Here is an 11,334-nt window from a genome sequence, read left to right as displayed (position 1 = left end):
CTGTACGGAATATGGACTAGTAGCTGGAGTGGTGCCAGTTCACCTTATGGGCACTGCCAGGGTGCTCTTGAGCAAGGCTCCAAACCCTCTAACCCCACAGGGCACCTGTTCTGTTGCAGTCTTAGTGTGTTTTAACAAAATGAAAAAAAGTGTAAGTATAAAATATTAATTATTGTTATGAGTTGTTTGGGATTTTGTAAGAACTGCTTTGGAAGAACTGAAATTAAGCTGTAATAAATTAAGTTGTTAAAATAAGTATTTGCAAATATAAGAAATAAATCACCTATAATAAAGACATATATAATTAACTGTAATACATAGGCTACATTTTCGCATTGAGGGATAGCATGCTTACTTTCCTTAAAAAAAAAGTGTAATAGTGAACACATTGAATTAGGCTACCACACAATTTCCTGGTTATACTTAATATTTTGTCAACTTATTTCATTATTATTTATTTCAAAAATGTCTTCCATTATTATTAAACAATCTGGATCCCCATTTTGCCACAGCCTCCAAGTTACGCTTGTGCCGCCGGTGTCCGCCAGGCGGCAGTGTCACCGTACACTCGGATGCCAGAGCAGGTGCGCCGAGGTGGGGCAGCGCGGAGAGCTCGGGTTTTTCCGGCGTGGCTCGGCAGTGAACCGTTGTGGATGTGGGAATGCGGTTGCCGGAGGCAGCGGGCATTGCTGGACACTCGGCGGAGGTGTGCGTACAGAAACAGGAGCCCTCAGCGGTTGATGGTTGTCCAAGTTAACGGGTTTTGGGGTATGTGTGTGGCCGCCCCGGACGGTTGGGTGTTGCTCGCCAGTGTTCCCCCCCTGTTTTTGCCGGGGATCTTAAGGGAGACGGAATGAGAGAGGAGCCACGAAGGATTCCCCAGCACTATGGAGCCACGCATTGCAGGCAGCGTGAGTACCAACGCAACAGACACCCAGGAGAGCCCTCATGGGACTGGGCTTGTCACTGCTGGAATAACACAACTTTTCCAGGATCTATTTTTTTACGGGCAGACGCGCCACATCTTTTACCGTCCTCATAAAACAACATTTTTTTATTTACATTGTTGTTCAGTGTCTTCACGTGTCAAAACAGTGTTCACGCTAATTGATAATTCATAATGTGTGATGAGCCCGACTACAATCATTAGACACACCTGCTGAACCCCGAGGTGCCGGGGCTGTAGAGCTTTTAATGCCGCGCCTGACCAACCATCAGCGGATTAATTTCTGAGGATTTTCTCCTGCCTTTTGTTGCTACGGCGGTTGCTACTGACGACCGCTGAGGCCAAACTCGTAAACGACGGACGGACATCAAAGAAAGGGCAGACCTGTTAGTCACAAGTTCTGTACAATATTATGTAGCCGGTTTAAAGGTGTTATATTGTTCTCAACGCGGTCTTTATTTCTGACATTCTAGCTGTCTAGACAAGGACAGACAGCAAGTAAAAAATGTGGCGGAGAAGTTGTAGGCTAGTCTGTGTGACATGATAAGCAAATGTAACACTACCTCCTGGGTCACAAAACACAACCGACCAATGCAAAATGTAGACCTCTCTCAGTTTCTTGTGTGGACGCAGGAGGGGTTTGTTGGTCCCTGGATTGAGTTAACTGCGGCCAAGTAGCCAGATTACTGTGGATTAGCAGGCATTTAAAATAGTCACGTTATCCCACCAGGGCCTGCAGAGTCAACTACAACAACACATTTTAGGCTGCCTGCCAAATATTTGCTTAAAGGAAATGATATAGCCTACACAGTATAGGATGGTTGATAACTCAACTGCACAAATTGCAATCAAAACCGACCTGTAACCATCCAACCTGCATGAAAGGACTTCATTATGTCAAAAGAGTTCATGCAAAACCTGGAGTGAAGCTTGATTTACCTTCTGCAAGGACATGGCCTGGAAACACACCTGTTTATTGAGACAAAATGCATGACCTAGATACTGGCAGACAGTGTTATTTGTTTTTTTACTTTATGATTTATTCAATCAGTTGCAATGATTATATTTTCACAAGCCATCATAAACAGTCAGGGTAAGGGAAAAATGTAAAAAAAGATATACAATCTAAGAGCTTGAACATGGGTGGATGTACAGAAAATGAATTAGCAAAAAATGGCAATATGTTGGTTGATAATTTCTGGATTTTCTCCATAAAAGAATCTGCTTGTTTTGGGTTGGTTGGTCAGACAAAACAAGCAATCTGAAGGAGTCGCCATGGGTTCTGGTACTTTCTGCCAGTTTATAAAGAAAATAATACATGAAAAAAATAATAAGTATGAGATTGGTAAAGAAATTAGTGCATTTTAAAAGGGCAAAGTAGCTTTCCATTTTCTAAAGAATATAAGGAACCAACCCTGTTATGTAGTATATCCTCTAAAGATAGAGGTCAGTATGTGAATGTATAAAGTGTCAATAATCTACAATAGTACAGACAAAAATGATTTTTGAATAATATTATCTTAATCCCTGTGGATGATGATCATGAAGTCAGCAGTACATTTCAGTTTTGCTGTAATATGTCATAAATATTGTTCTTTGTTTTCTTTTACAGTGTGCAAGGTGACAGGGAAAGGAATAGCATCTGACCCTCAACTGTAAACCTTTACCTGGTGCTGCTGACCATCGCAGTGACAATACGTAACAGTATCAAGGTACTGTACTCACCAGGTGCACACAGTTTGGGTTGTTTATCATTGTTTGTTTATGGGGATTTTACATTATAGATTTAGGGGAGATTTTCTTTACCTTACAGATCTACAAATGTTCCACAAGTAAGTCTAAAGATGTAGCCAAGATCACCTTTTTATGCATGGGCTTTCTGCATTTGAGTGGGTGTAAATCTTTGAATCATTAAAGATGGATTCAAATCCTTTAAAATGGATTCAAATAAAGCATTTAAGATGTTAATTATTATTTCCTTTCCCACTAGTTGTGGAGTTTGTGAAGCCAACAGCAGCATCATGTTCTACGGTTCTTCTTCTGGGGCTAGTATGTCCCTACCATCCAAGAGCCGCCTGAAACGCCAGAGCAGGACCTTCACACAGGTACTTGTCATATTTAGTCCAAAGCTTTTCTGTGATTGAGTGCTGCCTTACATTGCTGCTAACATGGATGAAGACACTTTGTCTTATTTAAATGTTATTTATTCAATGGCGTGAGCACCGCAATCAAATTTCAGTTCATTTTGGTAAACTGACTCTTCAAAAAAAGAATGCAAGAAACATATTCTATAAATAATGTCTGTGATAAAGTGGCCCTACAGTGCATTTGATATTGTTTGTCTGTTCTCCAGGTCCTGTACCGTACTCTGAGTTACAGAGACCGTGTCCCAGTAGAAACTGGGACAAACACTCGTGTGGACCGGCGCTCGATGACTGAACCCCCAGAGCGACCGGCAGACGACCCTGCTGAACTCTCCACGCAGAGCTCAGCCCCTGGGGTGCTAAAGATTTTTGGAGATGAAATTTGTGCCGGTGCCAACTACAAGAGTGTCCTGGCCACGCCGCGCTCCAGTGCGCAGGAGCTGGTGAAAGAGGCACTTGAGCGTTACTCTCTCAACAAGAACGCTGCCCACTCTTACGTCCTGTGCGACGTGATCGGGCGTTTGGAGGGGGGAGGCGGGATAGGAGGAGGGGGTTGGCGAACTGAATGCTTGCGTGCAATGGGGGACAATGAAAAGCCACTGTTGCTCCAAGAGCTTTGGAAACCCAGAGAAGGACACGCTCGCAGATTTGAGTTGCGGAGGAGAGCAGAGGTGGAGGAATTCAACGCCAAGGAGAAGGACACCATCACTGCTGGTAAGGGTACACACACACACACACACACACACACACACACACATACACACACACAAAAACAATATCCAGCTGGTCTAATTCCCTTCCTTTCTCGACATGTCAAACTCAGCAGAAAAGCACAGCTCGTTACCTGTGTGTGTGTGTGTGTGTGTGTGTGTGCGCGTGTGCGCAGAATAAGAGCTTTGTCATAGTTATTATCCTGTAGAGAAGATAAGTGTTTCTTTGTGTGGAAGTGCTGTTGTGGAAAGACAGGGTTTTATTAGAAACACACACACTTGCAAGTTCAAATGAGCACTTAAAGAAAAGCACACACACAAATGCACACACACAAAACCGGGCACTGGAAATGCATAGACAGCTGGACGATTGATTGAAAGCTGAATCCTTTGCGACCGGAGGTGTGGACGGGTGTGTTTTTGTGAATGACACATTTCTACTACAGACACAATATAAAGTACCTGCACAAAAGTTGTACTGAGTGACACTTAATCTGTGTACACTGAAATGATACTACTGTTTCCGGGAGAGATTCACTCTGTTCTTTTGATAGATGTCAAAAGATGTGTCATGAACAATTGCACAGACTCATTAAAACTACTGTTATGACTTTACATCTGCAATGCAGTAATATTAATCTATGTCCGTGTGAATGTGTGTGTCTGTTGGAAACATGAAGTGACCTTTTACACAGAGTGGTTTACTGATGGATGGAAGGTTTGCCAGTCACACACACCCCTACACTCACTCCTGTGCATCATGTTGCCATTTATAAACAAACAGTTAGTGTACAACCGTGTCCCGAGCGATAGAGCAAGTATTTCCAGCCTCACATTCACACATTACGCTTTGCAGCCACACTGACATTTCTCATGAAGCATGCCACGGTTTGCTGGTTGCTATGGCAACCTGTATGGTACTCAGTCAAAAATCTTTTTCTTATATAATGTATATACAGTACTGCCCAAAATCTTAAGCAGGTGTGAAAATTTCTGTAAACTAACAATGCTTATAAAAATATAAAAAAGTATTGGTTTTCATCAATTTGCAAAATGCAAAGTGAGCGAAAGAAAGAAAAATTTAATTCACAGCAGTATTTGGTGTTACTGTCCTTTGCCTTTAAACCAGCATCAGTTCTTATAGGTACACTTGTAAAAAGTCGGGCGACATTGAGGATCGTCGACGCATTGGTCGGCCAAGGAAACTTAGTGCAGTAGATGAAAAACACGTCAAGCTTATTTCCCTTCAAAATTGGAAGATTTCAAGCAGTGATCAGCTCAGAACTGGCATAAACCAGTGCTACCCAGGGACACCCAGCTACTGTCCGGAGAAGTCTGTCCAGAAGTGGTCTTCATTGAAGAGTTGCAGCCAAAAAGCCGTACCTCTGACATGGAAACAAGGCCAAGCGACCAAACTATGCTCGAAAAACATAGGAACTGGGGCGCAAAAAAATGGCAGCGGGTTCTTTGGAATGATGTGTGAAAATTTGAAATATTTGGCTGTAGCAGAAGGCAATTTGTACAACGAAGGGCTGGAGAATGCTACAATAATGAGTGTCTAGAGGCAACAGTGAAGCATAGTGGAAGTTCCTTGCAGGTTTGCAAATGGAGTTGAAGATTTGATCAGGATTAATCATGTCCTCAATGCTGACAAAGGCAGGCAGATACTTATCTGTCATGCTATACCATCAGGGAGGCATATGATTGGCCCAAAATGTATTCTGCAGAAGGACAATGACCCCAAACATGCAGCCAAGGTCATTAAGAACTGTCTTCCCCTAGGCCACATAATTATGTAATTTGGAGATCTACAGTGAGGAAAATAAGTATTTGAACACCCTGCTATTTTGCAAGTTCTCCCACTTAGAAATTATGGGGCTCTGAAATTATCATTGTAGGTGCATGTCCACTGTGAGAGACATAATCTAAAAAAAAATCCAGAAGAATGTTGCACATCACTCCTGTTTTATTCCTGTTACATTGGCTTCCAGTGGAGTTCAGGATCCAATTTAAAGTTCTTGTTATTACATGTAAAGAATTACATAGTCAGGCTCCTGTTTATTTCTCTGACTTGCTCCATCCGTACATTACTAACAGGTCACTCATGTCTTCTAACCAGGGACTACTGGTGGTCCCATGCACTCATTGGAAAATCCAAGGTAACCGTGCCTTTGAATCAGTGGCGTATGTCTCCTGTTTGTAAGTTTGGGGTTTTAGTCTTTTAATCTTCATTGGAATTGTGTTTGTCTTTGCTTGTTTATTTTCTGCTTTGGATCCTTCTGTATTATAACAATTTTTTTTCATGTGAAGCACTTTAAAACTCTGACTGTAAAAGGGACTATATCAAATAAATTATTAAAGAAGAACAAGAAGTCCTGGAAGTGATGGCATGGCCCCCTCAGAGCCCTGATCTCAACATCATCAGTTGTGTCCGGGATTACATGAAAAGACAGAAGGCTTTGAGGAAGCCTACGTCCACAGAAGATCTGTGGTTAGTTATCCAAGATGTTTGGAACAACCGACCAGCCGAGTTCCTTAAAAACTGTGTGCAAGTGTTCCTAGAAGAATTGATGCTGTCTTGAAGGCAAAGGGTGGTCCCCCAAAACATTGATTTGATTAAGATTCCTCTTCTGTTTATTCACTGCATTTTGTTAATTGAAAGGTTAATGAAAAAAAACTATTAACACTTCCGTTTTTGAAAGCATTCTTGGTTAAAAGCCTTTTTTCATACCTGCCTAAAACCTTTGAGCAGTACTGTATATATATTTTTATTATTGTTGCACAATAGAGTATTCGCAGACATTTCTGACAAGACACAGGACAATATTAACCAACCATGAAAAAAAGGAGAAGGTTGGTGTTGTTCTATTTTTTTTTTATGGTCAACTATTCCCATGGAAAGACCAAAACCCTTGATGCCAACCATTTCTCGAAGCTGTCTGATTTACCTACACTCTCTGTGTCTGTCACAAAATAAAATATATATAGGTTTTAAAGGGCCATTCTGTATCGGTCTCAATGTGTGGACAGCTCTATGGCAAAGAGGTATAACATGTACCAGGCTTTGGCAACAGAGACAGTGCTTGACAATAGAATTGGTTTATAGTTTGTTTTCTTCTTTTCACCGGATTTGTTTACAATAAAAAAGGATTATCAGCAGCTTTCCCTTTTTTAAAAGCATTTCTCAGTGCTTAGACATTTCACTTACAGTTACACAATGTGTCTAAAAATATAAACAAAAATATGAACTTTTCCCGAAATGAAACTGGTTTATTAACCAATACATTTTAGTACACACATTTTGATTGTCACACTAACCTTTTCTCTTTTGTGTTGTCATGTTTAGAAAACTCACACACCCTGGAGGCACTTTCTCTTTACTTCTGTCTCTCACTTGGTGTCTTTTTTTCTCCCCTGGTGTATGTGTGAGCGTGCATGCACATGTGTGAATTGTGTGTTGTTGCGCACAATTTTTTTTTTTTTACAATGATATAGTATTTTAAAGGTACGGTAGGATTCTCATTAAATACATCAAGACATTACAGACAAATTAATTGTATTATAAACCTCTTACAATACAATGTGCACCCAAATTGACCCAAATGAAAGCACTAAGCTGAGTATAGGCCATAGTTTGTAATGAAAAAAGGCAGTTTTGGTCTGACTGCGAATACTATATCTTGCTAATTTGACAGTGATATGTCCAAGGTGAAAATCCTGTACCGCATACCTTTAACTGTATCTCTCCTTACTAACTGCTGATTTAACTTACTAGAAGCACCACTGTTTTGCTCCACAGTGCATGCTTGTCTTGTGGTGTGCGGATAGTGTGTATATGGGGGTTATTCTGTGCCTGGTGTTTGGGTGAGGGGGGTGTCTTCTCAGCCTCCCCCTTGCCTCCCTAACCCCTCCCACCCTGCTGTAGGGCCCAAAACCTCCCAATTCCTGGCGGCTCTAATGGGTCGGTCTGGGCTGGGCAAACACAGGAGCTCCCCCCTGCGGTTTGGTCGAGCGGTACAGTCCAGCTCTAAAGGTGGGGACTGGCCTCAGGTAGGGTGGCCGTCAGTCATTCCCATGGAGACCACCTCTACCTGCGTTGTCACCAGCGCCACCCCCATTCTGTGTGTGTGTGTGTGTGTGTGTGTTTGTGCGTGTGTGCGTGTGTGAGTGCGTGCGTTTCTGTCTGTTAGCGTCTCTGTTGTCTGCCACATGTGCTGCTCCATCCAGCACCATTTACTTCATCTGACTGTTTTGTTTACTTAGTTTCCAGCGAGCTCACACATGACTGTTATGCACGTATGTACTGTACTTTACCCAGACTTCACTCATGAGTCACAATGCACATGTCATGTTTCAGTACACCTTCTTCTTATTTTCCACTTTCCTTCTGTGTCCTCAACCCCTCTCTCTTTCTCTCTCTCTCTCTCTCTCTCTCTACTCGGCCTCTTCCTTTTAATCCTCTTATTATTCTCCTACATTTCTCCCACTTGCTCTTCTCTTTCCCTCCATGTTTCACTCTCTTACTCCTTGTCTCCTTCACCTTCCTGTAGATATTAATGCTCAGGCTCGTAAGCTCCAGAGGAACAGGGCGAAAGGGACGCTGACCCTGCCCCGAACTAGCAACTCATCTTTCTGTCGCAGCCTCAGCGAGACCAGCCTCAACCAGGTGTGGCCTCACACTTAAGCCTAGTCGGGACAACTGATTATTATTCATGGAATAGTTGCCAACCTGCCTGAAACCCTGTGTGTTTCTGTGTGTGTGCCTGCAGCTGGGTGTCGGAGATGAACCCAAGCGTTATTACTCCACCCTGCCGGGGCCCTTAAGGGGTCGAGAACGTGAAGCGGCTTCCAACAGCCGGAGGAAAGAGGAGGGGAGTCAGGGAGGAGGAGGGGTGAGGCACTCGCTTTACCAGTCCCCACACCTTCTGCTGCTCCAGGGATACAATCAACAGGTGAGGATAGGAAAGAAGTATTGTGTTGGAGATGTCCAATGCATCTGATTGTGTGATAATTATTGTGTGTTGCAGGACTGTTTGGTGTACCTGCTGAACCGAGAACAGCACACAGTTGGTCAGGAGACTCCATCAGCTCGCCCCAACATCTGCCTCTTCTCTCCTGACATCCTGCCCCTCCACTGCCGCCTGCGCCGAGTCCCTGCACCACGTCGGAATGCCAACAGCAACAACAAGGGAGAGGAGCTGGGGGAGAGCCAGCGGTCCTGTGTTGCAGTTGAGCCGGTGCTCCACGCCACAGTTCTGGTGAACTTTTCCCGCTGCGAGCGCTCCACCACGCTGCGACACGGTGACCTCCTCTCCTTCGGAGCGCATTACATCTTCCTGTACAAGGACCCCACAGGCGCTAAGCCTTTGCCTGCTCAGACCTTGGCCCGCCTTCGCTCCCTGGGGCAGCTTTACGATGCGGGGGTGGAGGAGGGAGAGGGCAGTGCTCAGACTTGTAAGATGTGTGGTTCTGTACTGAAGGACAGAGGAGCGGTGTCAAGTGTTCCTGCAGTTCGACGCAGCTTCAAACCTCACCTGGTAAAACCTCGCAGCGGGGGGCCGGCAACGGGAGGGCCCCTTAGTTTTTCAGGAGGAGGAAGAGGAGGAGGAGGAGGTGGAGGAGGAGGAGTTCAGAAAAGAAGGCTACAGTTGGACTTTGACCAAGCTCACGAAGACCAGCTGTTGAACAGGATTGTGTCTCTCATAGAACCTGGAGGTCTGTTCACTGATGTACAATATGATAGAGAATATAAGACAGCCGTTTTCCCTTTACAAAGCAATGTTTCTGTCTCAGTTACCTCTAAGTGGTATCTAGTCATGCGGATAGTTTGGTTTTGAGAAATTTGTCTCTGACAACATTCTGCCTTCCCCCCTTATGCAGTGGAGGTGAATGGAATTGAATTTGTGGTGCCCAAAGCATTAAAGCATTTATCAAGGGAAAATGTAATGAGATGCAGAACAACAACAGGAAGACTAGAAAGAAGTTGTCACTAAACAGACAAATACACAGGTACAGTTTATTACACAGTGATTTGGGCACAATTGCTTAGTATTAAAACATGGTGAAAAACTGTCAGCAATTTCATTTCATTCATCAGTCTTTTTTACTATTGCTTTTTTTGTAGTCAAAGGGTATTTATAAGGGTATTTTAGGAAAAAGTGTCCATGAAAAGCATCATCTCCCAAAATCACTGTCCTTGTTACTGCAAATAATTAACAGAACTCAATGTCAGCTTTTACATAGTGACTTTTTCCTCAAGCACAAGTTTTTTGTTTGTTCTTCTATGAGCTGCATCATTAGATAGAAACCACTAGAGGTAAATGTTCTCATTTATATCGCTTTATAAAAAAAAAACGTTTTAATAATTTGGGTGAACTGACCCTTTAAACTCTCTCTCTCAGGAGATGACCATAAACTGACACCTGCCTACCTGCTGTGTCTGTGCATACAACACTCTGCCTCGACCTTTCCACCTGGGAGTTTTGGAAAGCTACTGCTCAAGATAGTCCGGCGAATTCAGACCATTGCATGGGTCAGTGTCTGCCTAACCCTGTCTGTCTCTCGATGTCTGTCTGTTTCTCTGTGTCTGTGGTACTTTGGTCTCTGCTTAAGATAACCTCGTGGAGATCAACTGATCAGCCATGTTAGGTCAGGTGAATAGTTTAAAAGGGTTGCATATCACATGTTTATTACTGATTTTACACACACACACACACACTAACACATAATCTGTTGCTGTATTATTATTTAGAATATTAAAATTTAGATGATTGTAAACGTAAAAAGTCTCCCCCAGGAAACATCACTTTAGTCAGGAGATGAAACAGGAGCCGCAGTATTTACTGTGTGCAATGACATCTTTTCTCTTTCGTGTTGTATTGTTTTATAAAAGTATATACGTTTTCGATATAAGCAATGGTGTTTTCAGATTATGTGGTCTGCCTCTGCTATAAAACACTGCAGGGAACCCAGAATATGGTATGGCCTGCTGGGCTTTATTCATAGGGTTTATATCTTTTATCCAAAGTGGGTGTTGAAAAAAAAATAAGGGAGGATGGAAACATCTTACAAATAGAGTAAGCTTTTATTTTATCCAGTCCAGTGGAACACAAAGAATTTATCAGCATACATCAGTTTGAGTCTGTTAAATGTGATAGTGGTATATTTTATTTCTGCAGGCTAGTGATACGAAGTATGGTTCTCCTACGCAACATCTAAAAGTTTAATGAGCATTTAATTGGTGTGTGTGTGCCGTGTGTGTGTATGTGTGTGTGTGTGTCTGTGTGTGCGCCTTGCAGGAGAGGACAAAGGAGCTGGCTCAGAAGCAAGCTCAGCAGTGAGTATTGCTTTCGAACAGAAAGAGAGCATGAGTGCTCATTTACCGTTTTCAAGTGTATGTAGTGTGTTTAGTGTGTCTACCTAACTGTATAAGCCTTCATTCTTTGTGGGTGTGCGCGTGTGTGTGTGTCTGTGTGTGTGTGTGTGTATGTGTGTGTGTGTGTGTGTGTGTGTGTGTGTGTGTGTGTGTGTGTGT

At 43.0% G+C, this 11,334-nt stretch overlaps 1 protein-coding gene across 1 annotated transcript in view; it reads left to right on the top strand.

Annotated features, from left to right (window-relative positions):
* Positions 1–584: 584 nt before the first annotated feature.
* radil (Ras association and DIL domains) overlaps positions 585–11,334 on the top strand; it is a 26,033-nt gene continuing 15,283 nt past the window's right edge. The window contains exons 1-12 of the mRNA XM_034883818.1: positions 585–911; positions 2,559–2,658; positions 2,760–2,778; positions 2,937–3,051; positions 3,300–3,804; positions 7,726–7,833; positions 8,351–8,466; positions 8,570–8,752; positions 8,828–9,515; positions 10,202–10,332; positions 11,099–11,136; positions 11,233–11,248. Of these exons, the coding sequence (XP_034739709.1) occupies positions 2,768–2,778; positions 2,937–3,051; positions 3,300–3,804; positions 7,726–7,833; positions 8,351–8,466; positions 8,570–8,752; positions 8,828–9,515; positions 10,202–10,332; positions 11,099–11,136; positions 11,233–11,248 (1,911 nt within the window). The 5' untranslated portion in view covers positions 585–911; positions 2,559–2,658; positions 2,760–2,767. The remainder of the gene's footprint in view (positions 912–2,558; positions 2,659–2,759; positions 2,779–2,936; positions 3,052–3,299; positions 3,805–7,725; positions 7,834–8,350; positions 8,467–8,569; positions 8,753–8,827; positions 9,516–10,201; positions 10,333–11,098; positions 11,137–11,232; positions 11,249–11,334) is intronic.

The sequence above is a fragment of the Etheostoma cragini genome, chromosome 2, assembly GCF_013103735.1.
Source record: "Etheostoma cragini isolate CJK2018 chromosome 2, CSU_Ecrag_1.0, whole genome shotgun sequence".
Lineage (NCBI taxonomy): Eukaryota > Metazoa > Chordata > Actinopteri > Perciformes > Percidae > Etheostoma > Etheostoma cragini.
This window is presented reverse-complemented; position numbering and strand designations above follow the sequence as displayed.